This window comes from Tiliqua scincoides, chromosome 1 (assembly GCF_035046505.1).
Source record: "Tiliqua scincoides isolate rTilSci1 chromosome 1, rTilSci1.hap2, whole genome shotgun sequence".
NCBI lineage: Eukaryota > Metazoa > Chordata > Lepidosauria > Squamata > Scincidae > Tiliqua > Tiliqua scincoides.
Window position 1 is genome coordinate 202,580,682 of NC_089821.1, and position 16,414 is coordinate 202,597,095.

A 16,414-nucleotide genomic window follows, 5' to 3' on the forward strand; every position below is an offset into this window, starting at 1 on the left:
ATCTCCTTATTTGTGGGTCACTCAGAGGTCCGGGTGGTTCAGGTGTGTCATGGCAGCCTGGAGAAGACTGGAAGAGCTTTAAAAGTGCCTGCGGAAGGCATGTGAAACATCTAAGGAACATTTTGAGTGATTGCAAAGAGCTTACAAGCCTTTTAGAACTTACTTTGTTTACATTTGTTGGAGACTCCGTTGTAGAGTCTTCTGAGCAGACTTGTTAACTCCAAACCCAGAACTGTCTCTTAAAATGACAGTGAACATAAAGAGTTGTCTGGCATGAATGGAAGCAGGGTGTTGTGCTGAGGTAAGCTGTTTATGTTGTTTCATTTTGGTGCTGCATTGGTTTTGGAAGGTTTTTCAACGTGCAAATGCTTTTCTGCAGTTTTTTTTAAGCAATTCAGTGTGAAGTTTAATTCTGTTGTTTTAAGGGGCGAATGGCACACAATACTACATAAACATCTTGTTAATGTCTTCAAGAACAGTGGCATGGCTTGGATTCTTCCCCTTTTCAATCAGTTTCCAAGGCAAGCTACAGCTCCTCCTCTCAAGCACCATCTCGTACGTTTTATCCCCCAATTTATCTGAGGGTCATGGAACATCCTGTGATTTTCAGCTGAAAACCTGCCTTTACCTTATCTGTGAGATTGCCTTATAGGCAAGTATCTTCAGTAGGTTACATGAAGCTTTTGAATGCTGTTCCACATAAAATACCCCTGGATTTTTTTTAAAGAGAAAGGATTCTAGCCCTATCTGTTCTTTGCAGTATTAAATTTTCTATTTACAACAATTTTTTTAATACAAAGGATAATTCAAAGTAGGATTGTAGTTCATTCTATAGCACCAGAACTCTACCATCTCATTGCCACATCCTGCTGTGTAAACAAGGCCTGTTAACAGGACTTTAAGCTCAATCCTAACCAACTTTCCAGTGCTGATGCAGTTGCAATACAGCCCCAAGGTCAGGGAACATATATTTCCTTACCTTGAGGAAGCCTCCTTGGCTGCCCCTCCACCACAGAATGTAGTGTGCGCCCCATTGGCAGAACTGCATCAGTGCTTGAAAGATAGTTAGGACTGGGTTGTTTGTGAAGCAACCAGGGTTTGGAGAAGTTGGTGCAAATGTCACAGATATGGTCACAGAGATGGGCTACAGGCGAACAAGTTTTAAAAGAAAATGGTGGCTGAGGAAAGATTGAAGGTAGAGCAGCAGTTCCAAGGAAATAAAAGCAGGAACAGAAAAATGAAGAGTGAAACAAAGTCAGCTAAGAGGGGAAGTTGGATTTGACACATATCCACCTGTCCAGTGCCAAACTAGATGTGACAACATCAGACCTACTTTTTTAATTCCATTTGTGTAAATGGGAATATTGTCCAGTTTTTAGAGCAAAAGGATGCATAGGTAAGGATAGCAGAACCTTGCTTCATCCAACCCTTTTCTTCCAGTAACCTCTTTCTCTACAACCCCTGGTACTTTACTCACAGCTGTGCTCCTGGTATCAGAGGTCAGCTAAGGACAAATATGCCTGACAAAATAGAATATACAGTGGTAAGTTGCAGCCATCTCTCAACCTCTTTTGCTCTGATACTTCTACCCAGTTCACCTACTCAGAACAGAACGTTTCAACAAGTATCTGCCATCATCACATCCAGTTTGGTCCTTTGTTACATTCCCACCATCTGACAGGAATTTTGGTAATAAACAATAATTACATTGGGTCTGTATTTAGATGGGCCTTGAAATAATCTCTGCAAGAAGTCTTTATCTTTACAAGAGGGCCTACTGCACACAGTCATTGCATGTGTGTCTCAAATACAAATAAACAATGATATAATTTGAATGCTGGAAGAAAGTATCCATGCTAGATATTGTGTTTCTTAACATAGGATGCAGGTAGTTATTTCATGCCTCTTCAGATTTACACACGTTCCATTAAAGTTGTGTACTCCTTGAATATCAAAAAAAGAACTTGGCTGCAGTCCTACATCTGTTGATGTGAGAATAAATTACAATAACCATAGTGGGGCTTACTTCTGAGAAAACATGTTTAAGATAGTACTGTAACAGCCTGATACTATTCTTTCCCCTTCCAAAATGGCTACTGCTGCATTCTGCGGGGGGGGGGGGGGGGGGTCAGTTGTAAGGATTTTTTCTGTTTAAGGGAACATTCATAAGCCTTTTATTTATCTTTTCCTAATCCATTTTCCAATTATTTGATGTTCAACTCTCTTATCTCCCACATTATTGTTCCAACTATACATGATGTTTAGGCTAAGAATTGTGGTGAATTCATGTCTACTGAGTGCATTTGGTGTGGTAAATTCATGTCTACTCAATGCATAGTCACTCAACTATAACTTGAAACTAAATGAAATAACAGAAATAAAAAAGTTCAGAATCTACTGAAGAGTTTCTCAAACTTCCCAGCCTGCTTTGCTTGGGGATGCCCTTCCTCACTTTTCACTGCACGTCTATGTTAATTAGCCCCTTTTGCCAGTAGCTGTGTTAGAACAGAAAGATGTTCGATGTTTTCTCCACAGTGGCCAAAAGGTCAGAACTTGCCATTGTTCTTCCATCCCAAACACCCATCTAGGACTGATCACCAGCTGAGACGTGGCAATGCGGCGGATGCTTCAGTGAGCAATTATAATTGGCTCTGCTTTGCAGCATGCTTGACAAGCTCTGCAGAGGTACGGCGGTGAATCTCTGTACAGTAGCTGGGAACTACAGCTGTACAGAAGCTAGCTGGTTATCTGAGTAGAAAATTCAGCTTTCCTGTTATACACCATAAACACCCCAATCCTATCCTTTTGTCTGCCATAGCATGTAGTTGAGCCCAAACAGTCTGCACTGTATGCTGTGGTGGGGGCCATTGGGAGGCTTCGGAGTGGTAAAATAAAATATTTTCCCTTACCCCTTGATTGCCATTGGTGATCCGCTGACCTGTTCCAGTTCTTTAGCTGGCACAAGGGGACAAACTGGATTGGCAGGAGGCTCAAGAGGGGTAGCATCTGGTGTAAGTTGCTCACTGCAGGATACACCATCTTCTGCCTCCAACAGGCCCCCTCCCCCCCCCCGATCTACCCCAGTCCTCCCATCCCACCCCATTCTGCCCATCTTACCAATTTACTGGCATCAATGAGGCTTCTCCTGACTGCTGCCATGTGTGCAGGGTCCTCCTCACCATCTGTGGTGGCAGCCTGGAAGGGTGCAGCTATGTACACCTCTGTAACCTTGTGTGTTATGCCATAAAGTGCCCTCTGCTGCCCAAATGCTAGTTCTGGCAGTGGAGCCACTAACAGGATTGGGCTGTGAAATGATGATCTTGATTCAGCAGCTCTGAGACACATGTAGGAGTAGTAACTTTATTGTCATTGTGCTACAGCACAACAAAATTTATGTACCTTTGAGATACAAGCATAAATATATACTACAATTCCAGCACTCACACTCTACACACTCTATACAACATGCATCATAATAAAAAAAACAGTATAACAGACCATAATGCCCATTGAAACTAGTACAGAACTCCATTTGTTCATTCAAGCTCTATGAAGCTTTGATTCATTTTTGATATGTTAACAGTATAAAGTAGCATGAAAGACAAAACCAAAAGCCACTGGTTTGGTAAAAAGCAATATAGATATCCATAGGTAAACTGCTTCCCACCATATTTAGCCTGTCCTTAACAAAAGTAAAATGAGGGATCCACAAACCCTTTTTGCATGAGCAAAGGGCAACATTCTCCCAGGTGATGTGTGGAGCAAAATCTTATAATCAGTGTGATACTCTTCCTGTTTTTGCTATTTTGCTTTCCATTTAGACTAACCTGGGCGACTGCAAAGAAAACCTGGGAATGTTTCCAACACAGACATTTCTAATTTCTTTCCATCTACTATAGATGTGATATCTGTCTTTTGGGGATGCCAAGGCTCCAAATTTTCCATGTTAAAGTCTTGTGAAGTCATTTCAGCGCAGGCATAGCAACGCATCAAGTAATGTTTCCATTTCTGATGCTTTTAACACACATAATTCAGGAGAGAAGTGCCCCAAATGCATTTTCCAAGTACATTATGAAAAAACGACTACTTAACATGGTTTTGTGTTTATCTCTCTGTGTCAGACCAACAATTTGATGATAGCTTAGTACCTTTCCTCACAATCAGATTTTTCTACAATAAGAATATGTTTGTATGTTAAGTCAGTATGTCCACACAGCTTTCCTTGAAGAGTTTGTAGAGATTTTGCCTTTTTCCAGCATTTGGACTATTTCTCTCCCCCCCCCCCCCATTCATTGAGGGACCTCCCAATGGTGGAAGAGCTAATCGGAATGCCACCTGTATAGCCATGAAGGGTACAAGCCTGAAGGTTCTTCCCAGGTGTAGATAACCTATGTTTCTGTGTCATACATAAACCAGCCTACCTGCAATACTTTCCACTGGGGAAAATCAACATATCCCCTACACAGTGTGTCCATTATTATTGTGACCACAGCGTGGAATATGGTTATTATATGTGGGCACGATCCTAAACAACTTTCCAGCACTGGCATAGCTGTACTAGTGGGGCATTTGCTGCAGCCTGCAGTTGGGGGGCAGTCACAGAGGCCTCCTCAAGGTATGGCAATGTTAGTTCCCTTACCTTGAAGTTGCATTGCCCTTATGTCGGTGCTGGAAAGTGGGTTAGGATTGTGCCCTGTCACTCACAGGTTCTTGTTAGAAAGACATGCTGTGACCTCTCTTAAGATAATAGGTTTTTGCATTTTAATTCTTCAGTTTTTACACTAGAGGACAACCCTCACCGCCCCATACTGTAATGATTATGTGTTATTATCCTTGTCTTACAGATTGGGGTAGGGATGAGAAGGAGTTGACAGTTTTGAACCATATCTATTTTAACTGAATCTCCTCCACCAAAGTCTCTCCTACTCCCTCTCCAGTTTGTGTAGTTAAGTTTATGGAGCTGGGCTCTTTCCCCCTCTCTTGTGCTGAAATCCACACCCGTTCTTTTTAGGTGGGAGAGATTCACAGGAAGGAATTCACACATTCATTATGTGCAAGAGGGTATCATACTATCATCTCTAGATTGGGGCTTTCGGAAGTATTGTGGAAGAGTAATGTTCAGTCAGAGTGCACTTTCATTGTGCTTAAAGACCTCGCTGAAATAGTGGGAGGCATAATCGATACATTCCTTTTCTTCACCGCTCGCAATTCTGAAATGGGCTAAGCTTAAAAAGAGATGCATTCTCAAACCCGATATAGCCAATATGAATGGTTAACTTGAGAGAATGGTTATTACTGCAATATATAATTATGGTAAAGAACTGCAGTTTTCATAATAAACAAACCCAGGAAAGATTTTTTTTTTTCTTACAAGAACACACCATTGGTGAAATTCAGTCACTTTTACTGAATCTCTAATATTGTTCCATTTTGTTTAAGCTGGCAGGATTCATCTACGCCTGTTATGTTGTGAAATGTATCACCGAAGAAGAAGACAGCTGTAAGTACTAACGGTTTATTACATGCCGGTTTAAACCATTTTTTATATCATCCATCTCGCTCATCCATCCCACTCCAACATCATTCTGAATACTTTGTCATACTGTAAAACCAGGAGTGGGGTTTTTTTTGTCCAGCCTTTTGAATCTAAAAAAGGCCACAACTGCTGGGAGCAAATGAGGAGAGTGGTATAATACAACTTTAGAAAACAATTTCTTTTACTGAAACATTACAAAACAATCACCTGCCTACCAAAAAATATTCAAAAAATTGTTGCATCTCACTAAGACTGGTATTGTTGTTATATTAATACCTTATCCTGTTAGTAAAGCTCTTGCAAGCTGATTGTAGGGCTTGTTGTCACACTTTTGCAAAACCTGGCACAACAGTTCATTGTAAAAGTTTCAGTGCAAAGAGGTGAAGCCAAGGAGATTGTTAGTTTGTGCTGCTTCTAATGTATAATCAAAAATAGTCAAGGGGGGAAGTTAATAAGTTTGATTTCTTCTGACTGCTTGTATCAATAAATCCTGTTGAGCAGAATGAACTACACGGATGCAATTCAATTGTGTAAATTTATTTTCTTTTAGTTTCACATTTTTGATAGTCACTTCTATTATTTTGGTTTATCTTGTTATTATTACAAATTAATCTTTATTCTTTTCACTGAACAGTTTCTCTGATATTACAAAAAACCTATCAAAAGCATGTTCAAACATTATGTATAATTAAAACTAAATAGTATAACTATATAAACACGTTGGCAGCATATTTTCCTTTTTTTTTTTTTTGCTGTTTTTTCATCTAGATTTGTCTAGCACCCCAGAGATTTAATCAGTGCCTTAGCACCCTGCAGAGTCATCCTTCATTGTCCTCATTGCTGTCCTCTGAGCATCTTTACCTTCCCCTTGATTAGTGACCAAAAGCAATTCAACCCTGAGCCAGCATACTGATCCAGAAGCCCATCTGATACCTAAGAATGGGAAATCCAAAAGAGACCAGGTGACCTCAGAAGAAACAGGGTTTGTGTCCACTGACTATAAAATCCAGGAGCAACACACACACTCACACAGTGTGCAGTTTCCCTGGAGCATGAGGTGCTTTGCGATTCACTCCCTTGGCTACCTTGGGTAAGAGGACTGGAAGCCCGAATCCGAAAAAGTAAATTGAAATAGGGAACACGTCTAGTTTAGTTGCATCATGATTTGATTGTTTTCAGCATGTTTGGTAATCAACCTTTCCGTTCCCCCTTTTTTCCATTTTGCCAAAAGACCTCTGTCTTCTCTTTATCTGTCTGCATTTCTAAAGCTTTTAACTTCCTGTTAATAAATGCCTTATATTTTTACTTATTTTCCTGCCTGGTTCAAGATCACTCTGAAAGGAGCAGGCTTCTCATGCTTCTCCAACCATCACATTTCACTGCTGTTTATGACTGAATTTTTGAGGGAAATCCCCAGGATTTTGAGAAGCACTAGAACTGCCTTGTTCTGGCTAGCTTTGAATGGTGGCAGCAACTCAACTACAAATTTTGCCCAGTAAAAGGAGGGAAGTGGAAAGCAGGGAACTGCGTTCTAGACCACTAGATACTATGCCCCGTTCAGCCCTCTAATCTCCTTCATAGCATCTCATACTCCCTGTCACTAACATTTTTCTTGCTCTTCTCTTACATTTGTGTCAACATAGCAAACATGTAGCATAAAGCATTATGTTTTACACAAGACCAAAAGGGGTGGTTCCCTCCCTTCTGTACTTTCCCTTCTTGTTTCCCCAGTCCTGACAGTGGCAGTGAATCACGTGGAGCGCAGTATTTCCTATACAGTAGAGATGGTCAAACTGCATATAATGAATGCACAGGAAGTGAGTGGCATTGCAATGGTATGCTCCACCCCAACAGAACATGATCGGAGGGGTAGCCTGCCTCTGTAATGCTACTCCCCCCACCTGCATTTATTATACCTACTTTTGGATATATTTAGGACCTATGAAATACAATTAAGTGTGCCAGAACATTATGAAAAGAAGGAAGAGAGAGTGATACAGGGCTATTGTTTTCAGGATCAGCCCTGTTTTGAACATGGCATCTAGAAGGTCCCAAGTACACATTAGGGAGCGCTTGACCTTGCATTTTAGTGGGCACATGGAAAAAGATCTTACCTGCTGCTCTCATCTCTGATGTTGGTATGCCCCACAATCATACCTCTAATGTCTACACATTAAATGTTTGCATGAAGGAATTAAACACACAAAGAGCTCTTTCGTGCAGTTGGTGACCCTGATTGCCCCATATTGCCCCAGGAACTCAAAGTACCTATAGTTACTATGCATACACTAACCCCCTTCATACCGTTCAATGTGTGAGCATAGGTAGTGTGACCAGTGGGTATGCCAGCATTAGAAAGACACGACCTGCAGGCATGGTCCCACTTTCCTCTTGAATTCACTGACCACATTTGATCTGGCAGAAAACAAATGAACAGCCCTTGGTTTTGTCCTGAATACAAAACATTTGGGTCAGAACCTGTCAGTAACCATGGGTTAAACACTTGTAAATCTTACTAATTTCATTATGAGTAATTAAAAAATTTGCTTACTTCAGATGAATTGACTTAAAAGACTTTAATTTTGACTGGATAGTATAGTACCAATATATTTGCCACTAATGTCAAAAAGTACAAGAAGAAGAAAAAAAGAAATATGTGGTGTAGCGACATCATGCATAAAGATCTGAAGGTTACGCTTTCCCTTCTCACGCTGTGTTTTGTTCTGTTAAAGAGAAATTATTCAATAGCACTGCTGGATCCAGCATAAAAATACCATGTTTTAACAAACATGCCAGTGTGAGCAGGGAATAGATTTATTTGTTTGTCTCAGTTTTGACCTGACCCGTCTTAAATACTCAGGGCAGGTAACCACCATGCATTCAATTACTACTGTCCATAGAAATTATTTTCGAATAGATCTTTTGATCAAGTAGGTGAACTGTCTGTACTTGTATTCACCACCCTGCAGGTCTACCCTGAGAATCATGTAAGCAAGCTTCAAACTCTTCATTATTTTTAATTTCCCTACAATAACCTGACGGTAGTAAGGCAGCAAGCGGTACCTAGGACAAGGAGAAAAAAATTGACAAGCACCATCTGCACATGTGCTGAGTCTCATTTTACTTTCCATGCTGTAGATGATCTTCTAACGTATTACAAGTTGTAGCAAAATCACCATGTCATTCTGACATTGGAATTCATTTTTAGATTATATCCCCCCTCCCCCAAAAACAATATCCCTAGAATTCTTCTTGGAAATGTTTGTGGAAAGCTAGGGTTCAAAAATCAGCATTTCAACAGCACAATGGTTACTTGAGACCAAAGGAGGATGTGGCAAATAGTGCATAGGGAAGCTGAGGTGCCAAAGTAGGATTAAAAACCTTCTGAAGAGAATTGATGTGGAGTATGAGATATAAGTTTGAGATACAGACTTGCAAAAGAAAACAGACCTACAAGGTCCATGCTGCCCGCTCCCCTTCTTTCTGCACAACTCCAAGTTTTATATCATAAAACAGTTGTCATTCTAATGTCATTGGGATTATTAGCTGCGGCAATTTAAAGCCGCTAAAATGTCAGCACCTATCTTTCCTTGGTGGGATATAATCTTACCCGAGCATCTTGTTTGTTTTTCAGAAATCTTATTACGGCTACATTTCCTTAAAATTGCACTGTAGTTCTATTACTTTGAAATATTCATTTAATCAGTTTAAACTCTCTAGCAATTTGACTCCTCTAGTACAAGCTTTATGTCAGGGAAATCCAACAATTCAATATGTTTTTGAAAACATCATTAAATATTTAGTTACTTAGTGAAAAGCTCTAGAGGGTCATCAATAAAACAACAGCCTTGTGGGATTTGTAGGTTACATGAAATTAAAAGGAGGGGATTGCTACTTCACTGAATTCTTTCCCACCCAGCTCTTCTCTGCTCCTGGGAGAAAGATTTATGGGAAGCTGGTATATCCTAAAAGGCACTTACATGACAAGAAAGCACAATGGAATTGGTTGAAGAAATGCCATATTGGTTCATAGAGCAGTACTCATTTTCAGGGTTGGCATCATCATTGGGTGTAGATACTCAATTCAGCCCAGTGGTGATACTCAAACAGAAGTTTAAAAAAAAAAAAATCCAGTACATCATTTTATTGCATTTCAATGTAATAACCATTTCCTGACTCTACATCATTTCCTGGAACTTCTTCCCTTTTGTCTTATTTTGAAAGCAAAACAAAAACAGACTACACTAATAAATTAACATCAGAATTAAGATTAGAATCTATAAACTATTAACGATTACCCACTCACTACCACAGAGTCAAGTGTTGTAGAATACATCACTAACAGTCCAATCCTAACCTGCATTGGAATAGGCAGGCCAATTGGCCTGCATCATATCCAGCGCAGGTTAGGAGGTGGATGGAGTACAGCTCTGACTGAGTTAACTTATGTCCCCTTACCAGCTACTGCAATGGGGCTACTCAGATCTCTGCCAGCAAAATTGCTCAGGTGTAATGATGCTCAGGAGGGGGGTTAGAATCCAAGCTAAGTGCCAGAGTCCAGTCCCACCCCCTTCTGCACTTGGTTTGCCCACCAACCTGCCACCCCCCGCCCCAAAATGCCCCCAAAACGCCCTCCCTAATCCCCTGCACTGGCCTTCCCAGGCCAGCACGAATTTACCTCTGCCCACTAAGGATTAGTGCAGAAAGTCTGGCACGTGTCCTTGCATTGGCCTCTCCGAGTATGCAGTAGTTACAAACATGCTTTATGGCATATTCACAACATTCCAAGCGCTTCCTTTGGATCACACTCTAAGGCTATAATTCTATACAAACTCCTGAAAATAAATCTCATATTCCAGAATATGGAAGTCATTTCGGGACTTAAAATGGTAATATCACTTAATGTGAATAATCACAATTTTGTAGTATCTGTTTAGCGTACTTTATAGGCTTTCATGCTGCTCACATTCCCCTTATTGCACTCATAATCAGAGTGGTGAAAGGTGGATTTTCAATTCATTCTTGTGAATGGTCGGGCTGGTGATTGTGAGTACAGATGCAGAAATGATAGTTATTCCAGATTAATGCAGATTGTCAAACTGTGATCTTGGGTGTGAGGGAATATATATATATTTCTAAAGTATCCACCCCCATGCCAAGAAGATTGTAGCCAAAGTTGAGGTCCACCCATAAAGGAGGTTTCTGGATACTTTCCCCTTACCTTGAGGAGACTTCCTTGACTGCCTCCCACCACATGATGCAGTCCCGTCCGTCCGTCCGTCCCCCCCGCACAGCTGCATCAGGGCTGGAAAGTTAGTTAGGCTTGGGCTGCAAAGCTGCTGAAGACTTCAACCCAGGCCCTGAAGCTTAGCAGTGTAATGAGTGAGATTGACAGAAAGCACCGCCAGAAGTGGTGTGTTTCAATGTATCTTCAGCTGAACAAGAAATGTCAGTTTTCTATCTTTAAATTGCTGTACTGATAGGTCAGACCCTGTTCAAGGGGAGCAAACACATGTGGAAGGGGATTGGGATTGTCACACAAACAAGCACAACAGGTTCTAGCCCTGCCCAGTCCTGGCATCTTATTGAGAGGTTACTGGTCACTTCTTAAAAACTGGTCTTGAGATACAAAAATAGAGGACACCTACAAAACATACAAATGCATATAAAACAGAAATAGAGACCCATACAGCAAATAACTGTTTTGGGTCATTTGGGTCTCTCTGGGTACAGTCTCAACACTCAGATGGGCCAGCACAAGTCATTTGCATGGCCCAGAGATGTCGCAAAAGTGCCATAAAGCACTTTCACGCCACCATTCGAAGAGGGAGACCAGTGCAAGGCCCAAAGCGCCGGCAGACCAGTAAGGCCGCGCCGGTCAGGGCTTGGTGTAGGTGGGAAGGAGGCATTCCAGGGCAGGTGGAGGGCGGGCAGTGGGCGAGCCATGGGTGGGCCACAGCCTAGCGGGGGGTGGGGCCAGGATCATGCCCTTGTGCCAGATCCTAACCCCAGTCTTGGACAACCCAGAGCAGCTTTGGGCTGCTTGGATCTGCGCCACCTCAAGAGGTGGCGTGGATCCAAGTATTCCTATTGGGGCTGCTGCGGCGTTACCAGGGGTAAGGGAAATGAATTCCCTGTGCCTCGGACTGAGTCACAACCAGCCCCAACCCTGCATTTGATATGGGGCAGGCCAGGCGCCCCCACCTCCCCGTTCCAGCATGGATTAGGATTGGGCTGTCTTTTTTGTAAGCTTTTTCCCCTTTTGGATTCTCCTTCTATGTGACCCAAATATTCAAGATCGCACAAGAACTAACAACTGGAATGCAATGAGAAGACTATCAGTTACATTATGTTGATCCTTTAAATCAGTATTTCTCAAACTGTGGGTCAGGACCCACTAGGTGGGTCATGAACCAATTTCAGATGAGTCCCCATTCATTTCAATATGTTATTTTTAATATATTGGACCTGACGCTGCCATGATATGTGACTGCATTTGGCTCAATGTTACAGACCTGTACTTTTAACAAGTTGTATATTCTTTTAACGATGATAGTAAACTATCCTGGGTAAGTATGGGTAGGATTGCAGCCTAGGATTGTTAAACATTTTCCTGCTTGATGATGTCACTTCTGGTCATGACATCACTTCCGGTGGATCCTGACAGAGTCTCGTTCTAAAAAGTGGGTCCCAGTGCTAAATGTAAGAACCGCTGCTTTAAATGGTTCCTGAAGGCATTAAAAAGCATCAAAAAACCAAACCAGATATATCTGACGATCTAATACAGAACTTTACATGTGCAGATATTTCCCCAGCAGTTCAGCAAGACTGAATCTGTTATGTTTTAAAACAGAATGGTAATGTGCCCTGCCTCCTCCACAAAGCGACACCCCTATGTTAGTATGTTAGGCCCAGGCAAGAACATGAGAGAGACCTGCTCCTTCTTCAGCTGGTCTCCCTCTGCTCACTCCTCCCACCCAAGCACCAACTGGCTTGTGAGAGGATTGCAAAAGTTCTCTTGTGTTTACTGTTGCCTCGAGTTTTGTGTGAAAATGTGTCAGCCCTCTTTTGGGGGGATTTTCCTGATGATCAAGTGCCTTGTATAATGCATGTAGCAGACAGATTTGTGGAGGATGCAAAAGTCCTTTGTGTTCCCATTTTGAGTGGCACAGATAAAAATTCTGTACTTTTGAGTAATTTCCAGTAATTAGGCTCACTTCCTTTGCACATGTGCTTAATTTTATTGATCTGTTTGAAGTCCTTGCTAGAACAAAGAAAAGTGAACTATGAATTGGAAAGCTCACATTTCACCTCTGCCAAAGGCCTTAGTCAAACCACTCACTCCCAGCTGCAGTCCTCCACACTGCCATATGCACTATGGGGATAATAGTCAGTGGCGTCACTGCAGGGGTGCAGCTGGTGTAGGCCACACTGGGTGTGAGCAGGGGTGACAGTGCATCACCCAAGCCTCCACTCAGTGCTCTTTGGCACTCTCTGGGTTGAGCTGCATTGTGCTTGCCGCTGAGAAAACAAAACAGTGGCACCCAGAGAGGGCCAAAGATCACAGAACAGAAGTGGTTCAGACGTGAACCTGTTGCTTTAAAAGCAGTGCCAGGAGCCAGGATGTACACAGGAAATGGCTGTTCATGTTCTTGTTCATGTTCTTGATCACATGGATCCAGCTCGGATTGGAAGGTGCCCTCTAAAATGGCCCAGAAGGAATACCAAACATTATAACAAACAATATACAATATAAATTACTTTCTCTGTTGAACAATATGTAAATTAAAGCACAGCATAACCATCAATACCATTTTGATTATGAACATGGCATGAAGAAATTCTAACAAGGCACAGCCATGCATGACAGTTTTTGGATCTCACTGGTGATGCACACAGACACAAAATGCTTATCTGAAAACCTTTATATCACTTCACTTTTACTTTTTAAGTATTTGGGTCAGATTAAACATTGTATAGGAGAAATATAGGAGATTTTTCTGGAGGAAAAATCCATTATGGGTTACAAGCCATGATGTGTATGTGCAACCTCCTGATTTTAGAAATGGGCTATGTCAGATGCAAGGGAGGACACCAGGATGCAGGACTCTTGTTATCAGGTGTGCTCCCTGGGGCATTTGATGGGCCGCTGTGAGATACAGGAAGCTGGACTAGATGGGCCTATGGCCTGATCCAGTAGGACTGTTCTTATGTTCTTATATTCTAAGTGACTATACCAGGGGTTCTCAAACTTTTAAGCCCAGAATGTACTTTTTGAAATGACAATCTGTCAGGACCCACTGGAAGTGATGTCATGGCCGGAAATGACATCATGCTTACCCAGGAGGAGGCCCCATTGACTATCATTGTTAAAAGCATATACATTGTAGCCTGTTAAAAATACAGATCTCCCCAAATGCAGTCACATACCATGTTGGCATTAAGTCTACTAAAAATAAAATATTGAAATGAATGGGCACCCACCCGAAATCGTCTTGCAACCCACCTAGTGCGTCCTGAAACACAGTTTGAGAAATAGTGGGCTTTACATTAATTGTCTCCCAATATATAGATATATCATATATCTGTGAACAGATAAAGATATCCATGTAGATATAGATGAAAAGCAACCACTGGAGATTCCCATTTTACATGGAGGAATGGCATGGGGTGCACTGCCTAGCCTTTCCCCCATAGCTTTTCTGTTCAGAATTGTCTTCCCCTTCCTCCCAACATCTTTTCTTCTCATGGTGAAAAAGATATTGGCATAATACTCTCTTTTTGAATAGAGTTGCCTATTATACTGCTTAGAGAGACTTCCGTGCTTTTGAATGAAGTGTGATGCAAATTTAAGCTAATTATGCATAATCATATGCATGCCATGTGCAACCATATTCAAATCTGAATTGCAAAAACCTGAATATCTGTAGTTTAAAAAGTGTCCTGAGCATGCAGTACCACTGGGTGAGGAGGCACAAATATCCATGGAAATATAGTGACAGGTTCTGCACAGTAATACTAATCCACAGTTTGTTTGACTTGTAAATTTAACATTGTCCCTGATGTTAACAGCGCCACAAACAGACCACCTTAATAACAGTTGAGCAGTTGGCAGAATGTAGCTGACAGAAATTTAAGCTTGAAGCTCAGCTAAAGTACAGCTGGTTTAAATAATAGCAAGCAATTAGGCTGGAGACAAAATCAGTGGTGACATTTTATAATTACAATTAATTTAAAGGTTAATTTCTTTTGGTGCTAAAATCTTATTTAAAACATTTACCAGGAAAGGAAATTAGGATGTTACTATCAAGATGCATGGAGTTCTTCTGGGAATCCATGCCTATTATCAGTAGAAAATTAGGTTAGGCTCAAAGTGGGAATTTCAATTCATTTTAGTGTATAATAGATGGTGATCAGGGCCTTGAGTTGGAGGATTTTGGTTAGGGGAGACTGTAAGATTTGCATTTCTTTTGTTTGAGGGATTAATTGCAAATGTTTTTCACAAAAGGGCTGGGTTTATATGCGAACAAGCGCAACATGAAAAGAAAATTGGTTATGGATTGCTGCCTTCCTAACTAATGAAGTTGATGTTAAGGAAATCCCTAAGAGACATAGTTGTCCTATGGAAACATATTAATAAATTGAATCACACACTGAAAATAGTGCTGTCACTGGCTTCCTATATGTTAATTTACCTTCTCCCTCATTACCTAGCCTGTCTCTCCCTGAACATCCATCACTTTCCCCTATGGAAACTGTCAAAGTTGCATTTCAGATATGACTAGCAACCCAATCCTATCTAAATCCCTGCATGGCAATGAAGAGGGCCAGCATAGCTACTGCTGTATCCCATGGGGACATTTGAGCTGCTGGAGGTCTCAGCAGCTGCAATGGGTCAACTTGGAACTGTGCCAGCAATGTTGCTGGTACACGTTCGAGTTAATCTGTACAGGTAGATCAGGCCAGGGAAGGGGGTTTGGACATAGCGCACACCGGCACCACCAATTCACCCCCCTCCTGGGCCTGATCCAACCCTACCCCATCTTCTCCCTGTTCCACCCTATCCCTTCTCCCATTCCTGCGCTGGACTACCTGCTCCAGCAAGCAAGCCAACAGCTGCCAATACCAGTAGGAAAGCTCCAACCTTTCTGCTAGCACACTCACGCCTTGTTTACAGCGCTTTTACAACAGCTGTTCTGCTGGCACAGCATTTAGATGGAATTGGCCCATAAAGAAAGTAATAATTTGATGAAAATAGTGTTGCCACTTTTGGTGTCTCATCCTCATAACCATTTAGTCAAATAAACACCTTATCGTGGCAAGCTAAAGAGATTCTGACCACTATGAATTTTTCATTTGTTGTTCTTCATCTGTCACATGCTCTTATTAAATGAAAAGATTTCTACTAAAATAAAGATATGCTCATTTTGCTGGTAGAGAAATTCACATTAGGAAAAGAACTGCAGCACTGAGCAGGTGAAGGGGACACAAGCAGTTAAAATCACCTTCAGAATTAAATAAATGCTACAGCTTATTAAAAAATCAATCCATTCAGTTCTGGACTCACAGAACATTTCTCTTAGGAAAGTGGTTGGAATAACTGGCTAATTTCATTTCTACTATTATGTATAATACTGTATTTTGACCTGGGGCTGCCTCAAATGTAACACTAACCAAAAGTTAACCATGGTTTAATGCTCAGGAGCAGGTCAAGATTTCCAACCTTACATTTAGAAGCACATGGTTCTATAGCCATGGTTTGCAAAGATAAATTGTAACACCAAGCCAGGGTTATGGGAAGTGAGAAGTATTTCTGTGCAAGAAGGAAAAAGGGATCATATAGTCCCATGGTTCACTCCTGGCTGCGAAACCATGGCT

At 41.4% G+C, this 16,414-nt stretch overlaps 1 protein-coding gene across 4 annotated transcripts in view; it reads left to right on the forward strand.

Annotated features, from left to right (window-relative positions):
• Positions 1 to 16,414, forward strand: part of NKAIN2 (sodium/potassium transporting ATPase interacting 2) — a 587,108-nt gene that overhangs the window by 552,455 nt on the left and 18,239 nt on the right. For all 4 annotated transcript variants that reach the window (XM_066614091.1, XM_066614109.1, XM_066614118.1 and 1 more), the window contains one exon: positions 5,440 to 5,500. In XM_066614091.1, coding sequence (XP_066470188.1) covers positions 5,440 to 5,500 — 61 coding nt within the window. The remainder of the gene's footprint in view (positions 1 to 5,439; positions 5,501 to 16,414) is intronic.